This window comes from Pogona vitticeps, chromosome 1 (genome assembly GCF_051106095.1).
Source record: "Pogona vitticeps strain Pit_001003342236 chromosome 1, PviZW2.1, whole genome shotgun sequence".
Taxonomy (NCBI): domain Eukaryota; kingdom Metazoa; phylum Chordata; class Lepidosauria; order Squamata; family Agamidae; genus Pogona; species Pogona vitticeps.
Window position 1 is genome coordinate 267530746 of NC_135783.1, and position 18502 is coordinate 267549247.

General features: G+C 42.9%; 1 protein-coding gene across 1 annotated transcript; it reads left to right on the forward strand.

The window, feature by feature from the left end:
- Positions 1-979: 979 nt before the first annotated feature.
- On the forward strand, positions 980-12901 carry LOC110080923 (alpha-1,3-mannosyl-glycoprotein 4-beta-N-acetylglucosaminyltransferase C). The gene is made up of 3 exons (XM_020797214.3): positions 980-2213; positions 8258-8402; positions 9420-12901. The coding sequence occupies exons 1-3, from the start codon at positions 2049-2051 to the stop codon at positions 10556-10558; spliced, it is 1449 nt and encodes a 482-aa protein (XP_020652873.3). The 5' UTR covers positions 980-2048; the 3' UTR covers positions 10559-12901.
- The last annotated feature ends 5601 nt before the right edge of the window (positions 12902-18502 follow it).

Consider the following 18502-nt stretch of genomic DNA (forward strand, 5'->3'; position numbering starts at 1 on the left):
AGCCATTCAGTCTGTTTAAACCAGAGTTTGTTGGAAGATGTTACTCGTGCAAAGCCTTCATAGTCAGAAGAACCACTGATGTTCAGTAGCTTCTTCTGCCACTCAAGCTTTCTGGGCATATCCTCAGCAAGCTGAACCATATAATAAGTGCGGGTGAGTTTCCTTGAAAGGAGCAACACTGCTCAGAGTAAAAAGGAGAATGTGGAAAATTCAGGAGGAACAAGTCCCATTCTGAGACTGTAAGTTGTGTAGTAGCAGCTGGACTTCGTAATGTATGTATTGTGGAACTTTGACTGTTCAGAAACTTCAGCTGCTTCAAAATGTTGCAGCCAAACTGCTGAGTGGCACTGCTGACTGGCTTACAGAAAGCATGTATCTCCCTTATTCCAACACCTTCATTGGTTGCCATTGTGTATCAGGGCTCAATTCAAAGTGATGGTTATTATCTATAAAGGCTTGGATCCAGGCTATTTGAAGGATCGTATCACCCCTATGAGCCTACCTGGCTTTTAAGATCTTCTGGGGAGTTCCTTATCTAGGTTCCACCGCCTTTCACAAGTTTGTTTGGCGAGGACACAAGAGAAGGCCTTCTCAGTGGCTGTCCCAGGCTTTGGAACTAAGCACTACCTCAAAAAGCCAGGTTGGCCCCCTCTCTCTTGCCCTTCCATCATCAGGCAAAGACCCTCCTTTTTAGGCAGGCTTTTAAGCAATGAGTGGTGATCTAGAGCAGTGGTCCCCAACCTTGGGCCTCCAGATGTTCCTGGACTACAACTTCCAGAAGCCTTCACCACCACCTCTGCTGACCAGGATTTCTGGGAGTTGAAGTCCAAGAACATCTGGAGGCCCAAGGTTGGAGACCACTGATCTAGAGAACACCCTTTTTATGAAATCTAGACATTTTAAAATTTAGTTATGTATAATAAATTTAGTTTTGTATTTGCAAAACCCTATGAGGAGATGGGTGGTGGATATGTGGAAAACTGGATGGTTGGTTTTCTACCATGAGCAAAGAGGCCCCATATCTTATTCAATGTGTTTTCCCATGCTTTCAATCTGCTTGTTATACTGCCTAGTCAATCCAGCATGGGCCTGCCCTTAGACATCATCTGCAACTAGTGTGGAATCAAAAGCAGTATTCTTCAGAAGGGAGACTCCTTTCTTCTTTTTCTTTTTTTAAATAATGATTGTAGTTTTCACCAGGATGTGAGCAGCTATCTTCTGTCCCACACACATTAATATTAAGCATTGAAGGAAGACAGGAGAGGAAAAAGAAATAAATTTATCTTTCTTGTTTCCTTCCTAAAAAATGGAGACCTGAGTTGGAGACCCTCAGGTATGGAGAACTGTGGCCGGGTGCTAACTGGGAATGAAACAGGAGAAAGGGATCTGAGAGACTCTTAGAGGGAGGTGGGGGTGGGAGGAGGCTGGAAGGGAGAGAGGGGTCAGTTCATCTACAGATGTGATCAACATCTGGGCTGGAGAAGACCTCAGGGGGTTCCAATACCTATCCCATAGAGAAGGCAAGCAGCATGCATCTGCAAAGTTCACTTTCCAATCCAAGCTACTGTGAAACTCAGGAGCATCTATATTCATAATCACAACTGTTAACAGGAGGTTCTTTTGTTCTCAGTGTAATCTAGCTGGTTAGTATTTTCCTGACTGTGTGCAGAACTCTCAACCCACTGTTCTTACATAGGGCTGAGTCTGATGCACAGTCTCTCAGGCCATGTGCTTCTTACACCGTAGAGAAGTTGGTCTCACGGATAGACCACACCACTCTTCCCCAAAATGGTGCCCTGCTGATGCATCAGACTATAGGCTCCATATGGAGGAAGGCTGACTGACATGATTAGTTTTTGTAACTATTGTACGAGAGTGCACTTGCCTAAAGATGTAATATTTTATAGCTCTCTGTTTCTATAGATTTTGTGAAAGAAAATACATTGATGTAAACCAAAACACAATAATAGTAATTCTGAAACATTTTATTGCCCTAGCTGAGAACATTAAGACCTGTTGCTTCAACTGAAAGGGATCCAGAATGAAAAATGGTGATGAAATACAGAAGCTTTCAGATGCCATTAGCCCATTACTGGGGAAACGTTTCTAGATTATTTCTTCTCCTAGGACTCCTCAGCATCTTGTTTGCCATTGTTTGGAAACAAAACAAAGATAAATGCAAATGTCCAAAAGGGAAAGAAGCTGGATTTGTGGTAAGTAACTGACATGGTTGTAGGCAAACTTCCTACATGGCTATCTCCATTTAAAGGACTATATATCCAACAATGCACCTGCTGAGACAAAACAACAGTACTGTATGTGTTTCTCAAAGCATGGGATGAATCTGTCACATCTGGAACAGACCTGCTGAAATCAGTGGGGTTTATTTTATTCACAGTTAATTTCAGTCTCATTCATTTTAGCAGCCAGAATCCTGTTGGAGTCACTAAGTGAAGAGGAGTGCTTTCACAAGCAGCGTGCTCAGATGTGTGGACTGTCCTTCCAGTGTTTGGTCATGGGGTGGTTGTACAAGCCATCATGTTAGAGAGAGCCTACAAAATCTGAAAACTGATTGCACAAATGGCCTTATGTGTGAGGTAAAATCCAGCTGGGATCCAGCCAGTGGATCTATCCTAACAACAACAATTACAATAACTTCATGCCATCACAGGGTTTTTTTTAGGTCTAGAGTACTTCTTCTGGGGGCATCCTGGGACTGTGCAAGTTGCCCAAGGTTGGCTCTACTCACAGGAGGCACAGTGGGGAATTGAACTCCCAACCTCTCCCTCTGTAGTCAGATACCCAACTCATTGAGCTATCCAGCCAGGATCTCTCCTAAATATGAATAAACCCGGATCTAATCTACACTGAAAATAACCTTGTATTAAAGACCCATTATATTTGCCAAATACCTACAGAGGTCTTAGTTTGGGAAAATGTTTAGAGCATATTTGTAGTCGATCAATTAATGCTGATTTTATGCTACCTGGTTACACAGTGTAATGTGGCTGTAACCTGAAGTCAACAAGACCACACAGCATCAAAAGTACTGATTTTTCCATTACCACTGAGGTCCCACAGTACTGGGTTGACACTACTGCTTCTATTCTTGTGATGATGCTAGGATCCCAATCTGTTATGCAGTCATTATGGTCACCTGGTGACTTATTTTTACATTATTTCTCCTATGGGAACAAATGGTTGAGATTGTGCTCCCTTTAATAGTGGTAGTCTCTTTATTACAGTGATTATTAATTGATGCTGCAGTCCTACCACTCCAGCCACCTCCTGAAGTGTGAAGTCTCTATTAGGGTGGCTGTTACGAGGTAGAAACAGTGATTTTCCACTATCCCTTCCCTGTAGGCTTAAGTGGTGACTCTTCGTCTTTGTGAGTGGATGTGATTTCCTCAGAAATCCAGCTGATTTGGGAGACGTTATTGCTGCGCATTCACTACACATATATGTTTATTCTTTTTTTAAAAAATTCCATAAATTGTTCACTTACAGCATACTTTATTTTCTCAGCACTGGTGTCTACGTGCTCACACAGTTTAAAAAGCAGGAATTCTCAAAAGGATTATTTTTAAAAGCTTAAATTTAAAGGAAAACGTTATGCTACCTCCAAAAGAAAGGAAAAGCAGAAGCAGAAGATGAGTCAATTCCCCCTTCAGTGGAAACATAGCCCCACTAATATGCTCCTCTTGTACCCTGAGTGAACACAACAATATAATCCCATTAGCCACCCCAACTGCTATATAGTAAGTACATCAGCAATAGTGTGAAAGCAATAAAACATAAAACAGACTTTGACAGTGTCAGCAACTACAAACAACAGATGTGTAGCAAAGCCCTGTCCACCATTACATAATGTTCAGCAATCTGGTCCCATTCATCAATGTTTGGCAAAAGTTAAGTCTCATTGTTTGTTCAATGTATTTTATCCTAGGTAAACAAAAGCTTCTTCCCTTTAGGCAGTCAATATGTGGAGCTCATTTCTTCTGTTTATTTGGAGTCAAAGCAAAAGAAGATCCATAATCTAAATTTCCTTACTTCAGAAGTACAGCTACTACTGTGGGATGCAGGGAGGGCTTTTCTTTTTAAAGGCCTTCTAAATACCTTCTATAAATTCTACACGCATAACTGTAGATGAGACACATTCCATGAGAAAATGCCTATTGATCTGCAAGAAGGATCTTGATTGGTCCAAGCAGGGAATGGAAGATCATATTTCCCCTGGCCCCATGAATTTAATTTCAAGAACAAGTTCAAATTGATTATTAGTTGATATGATTCAAAAAAAAATTTACTAACAGTGATTAACGTGATATTAGCAGAGAAAAGAATGACATTTAACACATATACATAGATCTCAATATAAACAGAGACATAGACTGATGGATTCCAAATGATGGCAGGTGGTGGATGATAAGCGATGTAAGGGAGACGTAAGTGTATTTGCATTTTCGCCCCAGCCCCAATGCACGGTGCAAGGGGCTTTGCAAGGATCTTCACAGGTATTCTCCCTTGTCCTTTGTGCCAGCCCTCCAGTTCAGGCTGAGTGCAACACCCCTGGCTATGCATTGTGATCACAGTCCCTACACATCTGCTGCTCAGGAGCCAGCTCCTCTCCATGTCCCTGAAAGCTAGTGAAGTCCAATGAAGGATAAATAGCAGCAATGCTGTGGTCCGGATGTGTAATTTAATTACTTTTTCTGTTCAAACCTTTTTTTTTTTTTTTTGCTGGAAGACCAGAGAGAGAGAGAGAGAGAGAGAGAGAGAGAGAAGTCAAAGGCAAGTGAGAAGGGATCCAGTATATGAGCCAAATCCTGAACAGATTTAGTCTCGTGGCTACTTGTGTAACAATATTCATCAAAAGGGAACAGTTGATCCCCAAACGATTTAGATTTACTCTACTATTCTGAATATATATCCAGTGTTTGTGGTCTGCCACGGTCTCAACTTTAATTATAATAATAATGTGTAGAGATGATCATGAACTGGGCAAACAGTGGTTTGTGATAGTTCATGTTTTTTTTTGCTATTCATAAACTAGTAATCACTAACTTTCATGAATTTCCCAGTGAAACAAACTAGTTTGGTTTCATGGTTCATGTGATTTGAGACTTACAGGAATGGTAGAACCGCTCCTGAATGAGTTAGAGACACAAAACATGCAGAGAGTCTTCAGCAGATCCTTCCCTCCAAGTTGGTAAAGATTGGATTTGAGTTACCTGAAATATTTGTTGTCATTTAGTCATTACGTTGTGTCCGACTCTTCATGACCCGATGGACCACAGTATGCCAGGTCCTCCTGTCTTGCACTGCCTCCCAGAGTTTGGTCAAATTCATGTTGGTAGCTTTGATGATACTGTCCAACCCTCCCATCCTCTGTCGTCCCCTTCTCCTCTTGCCCTCACACTTTCCCAACATCAGGGTCATTTCCAGGGAGTCTTCTCATGAGATGGCCAAAGTATTGAAGCCTCAGCTTCAGGACCTGTCCTTCCAGTGAGCACTCAGGGTTGATTTCCTTCAGAATGGATAGATTTGATCTCCTTGGAGTCCAGGGGACTCTCAAGGGGTATGTTGTTGTTTAGTCATTTAGTCGTGTCCAACTCTTTGTGACCCCATGGACCAGAGCACGCCAGGCCCTCCTATCTTCCACTGCCTTCCGGAGTTGGGTTAAATTCATGTTGGTCGCTTCGATGACACTGTCCAACCCTCTCATCCTCTGTCGTCCCCTTCTCCTCTTGCCCTCACACTTTCCCAACATCAGGGTCATTTCCAGGGAGTCTTCTCATGAGATGGCCAAAGTATTGAAGCCTCAGCTTCAGGACCTGTCCTTCCAGTGAGCACTCAGGGTTGATTTCCTTCAGAATGGATAGATTTGATCTCCTTGGAGTCCAGGGGACTCTCAAGGGGTATGTTGTTGTTTAGTCATTTAGTCGTGTCCAACTCTTTGTGACCCCATGGACCAGAGCACGCCAGGCCCTCCTATCTTCCACTGCCTTCCGGAGTTGGGTTAAATTCATGTTGGTCGCTTCGATGACACTGTCCAACCATCTCATCCTCTGTCGTCCCCTTCTCCTCCTGCCTTCACACTTTCCCAACATCAGCATCTTTTCCAGGGAGTCTTCTCTTCTCATGAGATGGCCAAAGTATTGGAGCCTCAGCTTCAGGATCTGTCCTTCCAGTGAGCACTCAGGGTTGATTTCCTTTAGAATGGATAGGTTTGTTCTCCTTGCAGTCCAGGGGACTCTCAAGAGCCTCCTCCAACACCACAATTCAAAGGCATCAAATCTTTGGAGGTCACCTTTCTTTATGGTCCAGCTCTCACTTCCATACATCACTACAGGGAAAACCATAGCTTTGACTATTCGGACTTTTGTTGGCAAGGTGATGTCTCTGCTTTTTAAGATGTTATCGAGGTTTGTTATTGCTTTCCTCCCAAGAAGTAGGCATCTTTTAATTTCAGGGCTGCTGTCCCCATCTGCAGTGATCATGGAGCCCAAGAAAGTGAAATCTGTCACTGCCTCCATATCTTCCCCTTCTATTTGCCAGGAGGTGATGGGACCAGTGACCATGATCTTAGTTTTTTTAATGTTGAGCTTCAGACCATTTTTTTTGCACTCTCCTCTTTCATCCTCATTATGACATTCTTTAATTCCTCCTCAATTTCTGCCATCAGAGTGGTTTCATCTGCATATCGGAGGTTGTTGATATTTCTTCCGGCAATCTTCATTTCGGTTTGGGATTCCTCCAGTCCAGCCTTCCGCATGATGTATTCTGCATATAAGTTAGATAAGCAGGGAGACAATATAGAGCCTTGTCGTACTCCTTTCCCAATCAGTTGTTCCATATCCAGTTCTAACTGTTGCTTCCTGTCCCACATATAGGTTTCTCAGGAGATAGATAAGGTGGTCAGGCACTCCCATTTCTTTAAGAACTTGCCATAGTTTGCTGTGGTCTACACAGTCAAAGGCTTTTGCATAGTCAATGAAGCAGAAGTAGATGTTTTTCTGGAACTCTCTGGCTTTTTCCATAATCCAGCGCATGTTAGCAATTTGGTCTCTAGTTCCTCTGCCCCTTCGGAATCCATGCCCCTTCGAAATTGAGGGGTATAGCCACCTCCAAAGCAGCACCCCTACCCCAGAAGTACTCTTTAACTGCTGCCTTAGTACCAGCTCAGCCAATCATCAGCCATCTCAGCTTGTTAGAACTGCATCCTTGTTGTTCCTTGGGCCTTGAAGTCTGATTTATGCAGTGAGGCATGCCTGATGTCATTAACTTCAGCCTGTCATATTTTGCACAGAATTACAACCTCCATATTAACCAATGAAGTAAGGGCCTGTCTACTTGGGCTGTTTTGGAGCAAACTGGTGTGGGCTCAATAGGGTCGCATGAGTCAGGTAGAGGTTTGGTATGCCATTTGGTGTGATCCTTATATTCAAATGGCATATCAGAACTCAAGGAACCCTATTTTATTAGTTCCTTCCACTATCAATTTGCCATATTGTTAAGTGGCTTAAGAAAAGGGCAAACTTCAGGTTTTTTGGCAAATCAAACACTTCTTCTGCTCCTTTGTGAAGAGACAGAAGTTTTAAAAAAACCTATTAGGACAGTGCAGATGTGCTACCTCACTTATAAAGAATGTTTAAATATTGAAAACTTCTTCCTGGAAGTGGGAGGAAACGGGAAATGATAACAAGGGGAATCTTTCCCCCCCCTTTTTATTTTGATTTGTCTTAAAAGTCAGTTTGAGAACCTGTACAGAGACAAATCCATCACGAATTACTGGCCATGGCAGGAGCCTTGAGAGCTAAAAACCTACTTTGGTTTGTTTCCAGTGATCACACATGCTGGAAACAAACCAAAACAGAGTGATTCTACTCACACTGAAAAAAAGTAGTCCCTAACAGGATCCAGAAAGGTGTAGTTAGGAATGCTCTGGGGACAGTCTTGTTCACTCCTGCAGTTTTCTTGTATGATCAACCAACCCAACTTTGCAACAGACCAAACGCAGACTAAATGCCTGTCTGAAACCATACCCTAAGTAGAACACGTCAAAAATGCCAGTCTTCCGGTTTTCAGAAATTCAGTCAGCTCAACCATTGGGCATACCACCCTAATAAGGTAAGGAGAGCTACATACTGATTTCATTAAGGAAGGGTGAAATATACGACAAACATCATGGTGCAGGTGCATGTGGGGAGAATCCACACAGCAAGCATTGGAAAAACTGTGTTATTTTATGTTTAAGGTTGCCAATGAACAGAATACAATGAATCTGGACGATATCATATGGAAGAAGTCACAAAGATCAAATGTCAGTGTAATAGAAAATGCAATGGGTCCTTTGCCTGTGCAATATACATATCTCGTGGGATCACCACCCTTGAAAAAGAGTGAGTATAGGTGATTATGAATGTGGTAATCTTTGATGTACATGAAACAAAAGTAAGTGTGTGTGTGTGTGTGTGTGTGTGTGTGTGTGTGTGTCAGAGAGAGAGAGAGAGAGAGAGAGAGAGAGAGAGAGATTAATCCAACACCTATGTAGCAAATTGCCAAAGTAATTATTTCCTGGCTTGGCAGGGGTTGGACTTGAATCATCTCTGGGATGCTACTCCTAACTCTGTGCATCCTTGATCTGAAATATGTGGTCTGAAATACATGACTTTTCCTTTTGGCAATTTTCCCTTGTCATTGTATAGCAAATGCATTTTGGGGGGCAGTTACACAGCTGGAAGAATCTCTTAAGTGGTCAGTGGGCCTTATTATGCAGGTTCTCCTTTACTGAAAGCTGCACCAGTCAAGTCAGAGCAAATCAATCAATCACACACGTGATTGACCTGCCACATTGGCCCTGTCCACTGGCTTGCTTTAAGAGAAGCAGCTGATTGTAAGAGATTCGGCACTTGGGATTCAGCCTGAGAGAATGATAACACTACATGTTTATACATAAATGGGACCTTTTGCAGAGTGGCAAAAAGACTAGGCTGTGAGCAAGGAAGGTCTCCCTAGGGGACTTTAGAGATGTCACTGGCTTGGGTCTGTTGTTATGAGAGAGGTGGGAAAACTGGGGATGTGTCTACAATATGAAGGTGAGCTGGGTGTGGTTTCTGGAGCTGACTCATTGTCTGCCTCTCGTCATCATTTCACAAATAAATGTGGCTAGATGGACAAATGCATGAACTATGGATATAATATACAGAAATAATAATAATATAGACACATATAAAAGGAACAATTAAATCAACCATAATATTCCAACCGTGTCAGTGGTAGCAGTAGGCAGTGGCTGCATCTTCATCACCACCACCACCACAATTATCTTATTATTATCTACCTGAGAGGGTGGTTGTACAGAGCATCAGAAAGAAAGAAGTGCCGTGCAAATGTGATATTGTTTTTACCCTCTCTAGGATTCTTGACCATTGGAATTTCTTCTGTCCACAAAGTAAAGGAAGAGTATTTGTTGAAGACCATTAGCTCCATTTTCAGTCACTGCTCCCCAGAAGAGCTGCAGCTGATAACCCTAGTCATATATCTAGCCAATAACAACATTCAGCTAAATGAGCAAAGTGCCAGAGAAATTGAGGCTGAGTTCAGTGCACATATTAATTCAGGAAGGCTGCTTGTTATAGAAAGCTCTTTAGCTGGTTATCCCCACTTAAGCACCCTGGAAGCCAGTCACTGGGGAAATGAGGGGAAAACTGGAGCCAGAGCCAAACAGAATGTAGACTATGCTTACTTAGTTAACTTCTGCGCTGGTCTCTCTGACTATTATCTAATGCTTGAAGATGATATTGTTTGCGCCACCAGTTTTGTAGCCATTATACAACGCTATGTGAGACAGAGGGAGGCACCTTGGACCACAATAGCATTTTCAAGGTTGGGTTCCATTGGGAAACTTTATCACAGCTCTGATCTTTATAAACTGGCCCGGTTCCTCTTGCTGTTCTATGATGCAATGCCTGCAGATTGGCTTCTGGAAGCTTTCCATCAATCCCAAGCTCAAGAACATGCCATTATGTTCCGGCCTTCACTGTTTCAGCACATAGGTAGAGTCTCTTCATTTCACAGCATGGAGACTCAGTTCAAAGACCCAGAATTTGAAGAAGACAATGGCGATTTGGGAGATTTTCCTCTCGCTTCTTGTTTCACAAACATTCCCAACTTTTCAAACTACATGCCCAGCGATGTGTGTCCTCCTGGTAGGGGTGTCTTTTGGGGCAAGAACATCACATCTAAGAGCTTCTTCACAGTTGTCTTTGCACATCCCATTGTCCCCCAGAAAATTCAGATTCACACAGGATCAGCTGAATATAACCAGGACATTCTTTATGATGGTTATGTAGAAAAGGGCAGACTGAAAGTTCATTCCCATGACGGCCAGACATGCCTGACTTTCCAACGAACTGGGGTCTTTAAGGATGGATTTTTTGAAATGGAAGACAAGAGTAGTGAGGATGATATAGACTGTCTTCGAATACAAGTCACAGCCCCACAAAAACAATGGTTGAGAATTAGGAGAATCAGCATATGGGTGAAGAAAGAGTAATGTTCATCTTCCACAGAACAAATATATTGTATTCCCCTGTCTGATACAGTGGAGAAGCCACAGTGAATCTAGTTAGGTGTGACAAGGTTAGTAATATTTTTTACTTTCTGTCACTGAAAGGCAGGTTTATTTTTGTTTCTATTTCATTTAATGAAAGATGGATGGAAAGCAGCAAATTAAATTTTTCTCATTCAGTACTTAATGTTTATGAGTGCTCTTTGTGTATGTATATTCTTCATGAAATCCTGTAAGTCTGATGCAACAAAAATGGAATCTTGGGATACTTTAAAAATGGTCTAGATTTTGTTGGGAATATTATTTTCATTATTCTTTTTTCATTAGCAGAGTAAGAAATACAGAGTGAGCAGCCCAGTCTCATCATTACCCCTACTCCGCATATTAGGACGCATATTGGTTTAAAATCACTCCATTATTGTAATGTGCCACCAAGTTGGAGACATGAGTGCACAATGTCCAAAATGTCCTGTCCTCAATAGCCCTGCTCAGTTCCTGCAAACTCAGGTCTGTGCCTTCCTTTAGGGAGTCAAGCCATCTTGTATTTGGTCTTCCTCTTTTTCCTGCTGCCTTTCACCTTTCCCAACATTATTGTCTTTTCCAGAGAATCCTGCCTTCTCATAATGTGCCTAAGGCAGGACAGTCTCAGTTTCGCCAGTTTTGCCTCCAGAGATAGTTCAGGTTTTCTGGCAGTCCATGGTATCTAAAAAGCTCTCCTCCAGCACCACTTCAAATGAATCTGTTTTTTTCCTTTCAGTTTTCTTTACTCTCTAGCTTTCACACACATAAATGATAACTGGAAATACAAGAGTGTAGATGGTCTCAGTCTTCTGATTTCTAGACCAAACTCTCCATTTGGATCAGTGGTTAAAACAAGGTACACAGAATCTGTTTTTCTTTCAGTGTCTTCATTGTGAGCCTTAAAGTTGTATAGATCTTCTGTAGTCATGTGACTTCTGTCTTCTTAATGTTCAACTGCAGTCCTGCTTAGGCACTTTCTTCTTTCAGTTTCATTAAAAGTCATTTCAAGTCATTGTTGCTTTCTGCCAGTAAGATGGTGTCATCAGCATATCTTAAATTATTGATGGTTCTTCAACCAGTTTTCACTCCTCCTTCATCTGAATTCAGTCTGGGTTTCTGTATGACATATACTGCATACAAATTAAACAGATAAAAGGGATAAAATGCACATTTGTCTGACTCTTTTGTTTATAGGAAACCATTCTGTCTGTCCAAGGTTTGTATCCAACTCTAATTAGAACCGTGGGACGTGGTGGCGCTGCGGGCTAAACTGCAGAAGCTTGTGCTGCAGGGTCAGAAGACCAAACAGTCATAAGATCGAATCCACATGACGGAGTGAGCGCCAGTCACTTGTCCCAGCTCCTGCCAACCTAGCGGTTCGAAAGCATGCAAATGCAAGTAGATTAATAGGGACCACCTCGGTGGGAAGGTAAGTCGCACTGGCCATGTGACCACGGAAGATTGTCTTCGGACAAAACGCTGGCTCTATGGCTTGGAAACGGGGATGAGCATCGCCCCCTAGAGTCGGACACGACTGGACAAAAATTGTCAAGGGAACCTTTACCTTTTACGAATTAAAACCAACACTTAGAATTGTGCCTGGAAATGGATCAGCAGCCAGTGGAGCTAGTGTAACAGCTTGATTTTTAATCATAAAAGTTCCCACTGAATGTTTCTTTTTTAGTGGTCTAATAAAGGCATCACCACTCCTGAACTTTTATTGTATAATGGACTACATGGCTGTCTCTGTTTTTATTTGGAACTCCTCAGAAAGTTTCTTCCTCAACAAATGCTTATTTAGAGTCCCACCATTACCCAAGAGAGGGCAGCAAATCTTCATCTTTTGACTGGCTTCTTTTGCTGCTTGTTAACTGTACTCCTTGCATCCTGTGATCTTGGTCTAGCTTTGACGTGCACTTCAGAACTATTAACTATCATACCCAGCTGACGAAACCGCAGGAGAATGAATGAAATGCAAGTTGCGTGGATGAACACATTATCAGTGACACACAGAGTGTTTTATGTAAGCCTTTAAGCTCCAATTTGACACATAAATTTAAATAAATGAATGTTCATGACAAATGAGGGAAACATAGATTTTACACACACCACTCTACCAGCAGCCTTTTTAATCAAACTTACCAACACTAGCATTTGTTGTTGTTTAGTTGTTAAATCGTGTTCGACTCTTTGTGACCCCATGGACTAGAGCACGCCAGGCCCTCCTGTCTTCCACTGCCTCCCGGAGTTGGGGCAAAGTCATGTTGGTAGCTTCAATGACACTGACCAACCATCTCATCCTCTGTTGTCCCCTTTTCCTCTTGCTTTCAGGGTCTTTTCCAGGGAGTCTTCTCATGAGATGGCCAAAGTATTGGAGCCTCAGCTTCAGGATCTGTCCTTCCAGTGAGCACTCAGTGTTGATTTCTAGAATGGATAGGTTTGTTCTCCTTGCAGTCCATGGGACTCTCAAGAGCCTCCTCCAGCACCACAATTCACAACTCTTCGTCAGCTTTCTTTATGGTCCAGCTCTCACTTCCATACATCACGACTGGAAAAACACTAACATTATTGCACTGCAAATAAATCAAAGTTCCAGGCTCTGCCTTCATCTTAGAACACTGGATCCTGCTTCTCAGCCTTCAAGCTCCTTCTGTTTTCTCTGTAAAATTTTCAGGTGAAGTGGCCCTCCTGCCCTAAGACCATGGGCTTCCTATGATCAATGACTAGCCAGAAATTTCAGGAAATTGCTTGGTATGTACTGGTAAAATTATGTCTAACTTTCAGACCAATGTTGAAATCTTCCTACAAAGATCTTAATGGTTCTAATGATAAGCTCTCTCAAAATGAAGGCTGGCATTGTTTCTAGGAGTTACAACCATGGTCAAACCCATCTGTGAAAAAGCTGAACTGACCTTAGACAGCTCCCTTCCATAACAAGACTTTTCCCACTCTGTGTCAATTTTGCATGTATTCACTTAGAAGTCTCTTCCATTCAAGTTCTGTATCGGTCTGCCACTGTTGTGCACACTTATTTTTGTATGCCATTTCTCTTGCCATGTCTGTTTTGTACACTGCATCCCCCCATGCTTCCCCCTAACTTTTTTTCATGTACACAGTTTTGAACACAAGTGCACCCATCATACACGTCTCTACACACCATTCCTTAATATATGCATTTTCATATGCCATGCTGGAGCCAAGAAATGCATCATAAAATTTGGAGATGTGCTGAGCCTGAAAGACTACTGTGTTCTGACCTGCATATAAGTCTGGGAAGTGTGAATAAGGTTGGTTCACTTAAAAAGGAAGGTGAAACATGATTATTCCCTCAGCCCTAGTTTTAAGTAACTCATTTTTATCACGAAGGCTGGCGACCATTTTTTGTCAGGAAGCCATTTTGAATATCCAGAAAAGCATGGTTTGGCTTCTGAGTCCTCAAAAGTGGGCTGGCAAGCTCCACCTCAGATTTGCCCATTGAACTGGTAATATAGAGCTGTAAGTATGGGAAAAGACCAAATTTCCCCTGTCTTAAGAGATGTCACTGGGTTCAGACCAGGGGTAGAATGAAAGGCTGTCACTGGTACAGGAAGTACATTTTGCTTTATTGCCATAACGTTACATGTCAGCAGGAAACATTCCCTTTGCCTCCCTCAAGGTAGGCTTTCAAAGCAACCAACATTGTGGTTCATCTCTATATCCTCTCGTGTTTGAGGTAATGTGCTCCCTCTGCTTGCTTTGAAAATGTATACTTTATTACAGGAACAGAAGGGCTAGATTAAAAGAAAGTGTCTCTTGCTGAATGCTGGAGGCTCTTGAAGCTGTGCATTCAGCAGTTTATCAAACAATTTCCCTTCAAAAGACATTTCCAGCACTGACGGAAAAAGAAGAAAAAGCAAATTCACTCTTAACAAGAATCAGAGTCAATGCCTGGCTTCACTGCCTAGGGATACTTACTTTTCAGCTTCCTCATCCAGGCATTGTCTTCCTTCCTCAGTTTTCTCTTGAGGAGCCAAACTCTTGCTTCAAACACACCTGCTAACCAGATCATGCCTACAGGCCTGACAGGCTGTACGGGGCTCCACTGATGTGGAACTGGCAGTGGCGGGATTGTATAGTTGCCACCCTAAGAGTGCTTCCTTGATTCTTGGTCAGCGATGGATGGAAGTTAGTTAAGTATCTTCCCATAGATTTCAAAGAGCAAGGATTTTACTGTCTAATAGCAAGCTTGGGAGTGCATTGTCCTCACCCTGTTAAATCAGAACTAGGCTGAGGAGAAATCAGGAGTGGCATCTCATGAAAAGACCTGGGGACTCAGTGCTGACCAAGGTCAGAGTTGAACATGGGCTCAGAAGCAGCTGGTACCTTGGTTCTTAGTGCTCTGGTTTTTGCCATGTGGCTCCAGAAGCATTGGAGCACAATTCCCATCGTCCCCAACCAGCATGACCATAACCAGTGTGCTGGCAAGGAATGACGGCAAGTGTCACGAAATATGTCTGTCATGTGAAAACTCTTACAATGGTCATCACTCCAACCCAGCTCACGATCCATGTTCATGCTAGCTGGGGATGATGGTGGTGGTTGTGGTCCACTCCCTCTGGAAGGCACCAGGGTGTCAAAACCGACATTAGCAATCTTGTTTCAGTAGGAAGGAAGAGGGGATAGGTCTGCTGTTAGTGACTTTTCTGCAGCCACTTTGACATGTCATGTCTTCAACACAGCTGTTGGAAATGCTACTTTTTTTGGACTCCGAATCTCAGTGACCATAGGGGCTGGCTAGGGGATTCTGTGAATTGTAGTAAAGAAAAACAAAAAAGTCACAACCACAAGGCAACATTTCCAATCTCAGTGTCAACTCTGAAGCACAAAATTGTCCCTGGGAAGCAGGTAGGTAAAGCAATGCCAGAATGTGTAGGGACAGAGTGTCAGTCCCAATTAATTAACTGGATCCAACTCATTCAAAACTCTGGTCCTTTGCCTGACCTAGAATCAAATATAAAGCAATTAACTCCAAATGACTAGCTTTAAAAATCCCCCAAGCTTTGCAACTGGAATATAAAACCTTCTCTCACTTCATACCCTTTCTGGTTCTCTTTTTCTGAAGTAATTAAGAAAGCAGCGCTGCCCCCCACCCCGGGCAAGCTGTTCTCTTCACTCCATTAGAACGACAGACAGGAAGGGACTCCCCAGCTGTGTTGCATCTGCTTCTTTGATCTGCTTGCTTCATGGTGGTCTTTTATCTCTGCTCACCTTTGTGGTTCACTGACTCTTTTGGAAGACGATTTGCAACAGGCAGCAATTCTTCCATTTTGGGTCCTTTTTTAGGTTTTGCCCCTCGCCCTGAACAACCATGCCCATCATCTGCCCATTCTAAATGGTCCCAGAGTTTGAGCTTTGACTCTGCCTTGAAGGTAGAAAAGCAGACTCTCCAAACATGATGGACTCTGTGGAGCAGCTCGCCTTCAGAGGAAGAATCAGGCCCTGCTCACTGACAGAAAGAGATGTGTGGTGGAATCTCCCAGGTGGATTAAAGTCTTAATGGCATCAATGCTGGTCTGGAGCATGGGTGGTCTTTTGGTCCAAGCAGGAGAGGGGCAAAGAAGGCTCTCATTTCTTCCATTCCATTCTTTGGATTGGTTCCCAACCCTGGATCTCCAGATGTTCTGGGACTACAACTCCCAGGAATCCTGGCCAGCACAGCTAATGGGAAAGGTTTCTGAGAGTTTTAGCCCAGGGAAAATCTGGGAACCCAAGGGTGAGAACCACTGGATTAGTGCCTGCCCATGACACTTCCAGAGAAAGATACGGGACAGGACAATCCTGATGTCTCTTTTGAATACTTGAATTTACTTTATTGTCATTGTACTTCCGTACAACGAAATTACATGCCATCTCCAGTACGTATAATAATAAAACACACAAGAACATAGCATCATTAACATGAAAACATTGCACATTACACAGGAAACAGAGCCCTCTCATTCACATCCACATCCTTCACATTCAATTTCCCATTGCACAACACATTAATATTGCATTATGCAGTGGAATTCAATATAGTGGCAGCTCTGGGATATGTGCCTCTTTTTTGTGTGTCAGACTCTAGGGTGCATTTAAAGGACAACGTGCGAATTGTCCAATGTGTGAATTGCAGCAGTAGCAGCAACAAAAGCAGCAGCTCTAGGGTGTGCTAGACAGTGAGAAAGAAAAAGGGTGCTTCTGAACACTTGTAAATGGCATGGCCTGAAGCCATGGGAATGAAATGCCATACCTAGGGTTGCCAGATTGGCAACACTCCACTCCCTGAATTTTTTTGCCCTCAGTCAGAGACCCAGAGAATGGATCTGCAAGCCGGAAGTCTCCGGGCCAATCCTCGAGACCCAGAGCATATGTTTCTATCTTAAACTAATCAATTACTCCTACATCAAGCCTATTTCCCCAAACCATATAACCCAAACGTGCTGCTGGAATTTTCCTAAATAGAGCCAGGTATGTCCTGTCACCCACCCACAAAGATTAAAGGGATGATGACAAGAATTCCCCATTCCCTTTCAACTCTTTGCCAGAAGGCCATATAGAGGCAAGTATTCTGGGTTAATAAAGAAGTCATAATTCTTGTGAATATGTTAATAACGAGACGAGCTCATCTCCAAGGTGAGAGCCTTGAAAGCCGAGCCATATGGCTTAAAGCAATCGCAGCCTTGAATTGAACCTGTGGCAAGGGCCCAAAGATATATACTGCCGAAACCCTTAGGCATTGAAATGATAATTATTTATGACTTTCTCAATGACGTGATGCTGACAGTGAGAAATAAAGGTTCCTCAACATTTCTTCCTCCCCAGATCTCCCTCCAGCGAGACTCAGATTTTCCTTCTCATCTTGTATTTTCTTGTTCAGTTGATTGTTGGGTTCTGTGGTTGAAACATTTATTCAAACTCACTTCCCGCTTTTCTTGAAACATCTCAAACCCATTTCATGTGTCAAAGTTGGCACAAAACACTGAAAGTTACAATGCATTTTTCAAAATAACCATGGAATTATTTACTTAATGGTAACTCACATTGTCATGTACTCTTTGCTCTTCTATGCCAGTGCATGGATTTCAAACAAGGGAGAGCAAAGTGTTCCAATTCATACATTGCTGGTGTGAGGGGGATGTGCTGGTACCCTCAAGTCACCCTGGGCCCCTGGTGCACTTGACAGAGACCCTGGGGTCAGGGTGGCATGAGGGCGCAAAAAAAAAAAAAAAAAAAAAAAAGGAGAGCAAAGTCCCTGGCGGGGAGGAAGGAGGCTAAGGTGGATAAGTCACACCTGGGTGAGGGGGCAAAGGCTGGGTCATTGGTCCTCCTTGAAGAGTATCAGTCGGCTGGGGGACATCAGCCATGGACTCTGGGCTATACTGGCTCAGTGTCAGAAAATAGGACCCAGTTGAGAACTGGGAGCAGGGGGGGCTAGTGGAGTTAACTCTGCCTCCTTGAAGACTGTCAGGATGGGGTGCACCAGGCACTCACCCAGTCTTTGTAATCTGTTTCCCCTCTTCAATTAAAAAAAAAAGAAACACACACAGACACACAGAGAGATAGACAGAGAGAGAGAGAGAGAGAGAGAGAGAGAGAGAGAGAGAGAGGGAACAGGGACAAGAGTCTTGACTGCATGGAACTCATGGCCAAAGAGGGCATCCCCACAACCCACAACCAGGCCGGGGGGGGGGGAGCAATCACAATTAGACTATCTATCTATCTATCTATCTATCTATCTATCTATCTATCTATCTATCTATCTATCTATCTATCTATCTATCTATCTATCTATCTATCTATCTATCTATCTATCTATCTATCTATCTACCTACCTACCTACCTACCTACCTACCTACCTACCTACCTACCTACCTACCTTCCCCCCCAGAA

Excerpts from the sequence above, each read along its gene's own strand:
- LOC110080923 (XM_020797214.3), top strand. The coding sequence starts at position 2,049 with ATGGTGATGAAATACAGAAGCTTTCAGATGCCATTAGCCCATTACTGG. Across the intron at positions 2,214-8,257 it reads GGAAAGAAGCTGGATTTGTG|GTTGCCAATGAACAGAATAC; the intron begins GTAAGTAACTGA and ends TTTATGTTTAAG. Across the intron at positions 8,403-9,419 it reads ATCACCACCCTTGAAAAAGA|GATTCTTGACCATTGGAATT; the intron begins GTGAGTATAGGT and ends TACCCTCTCTAG.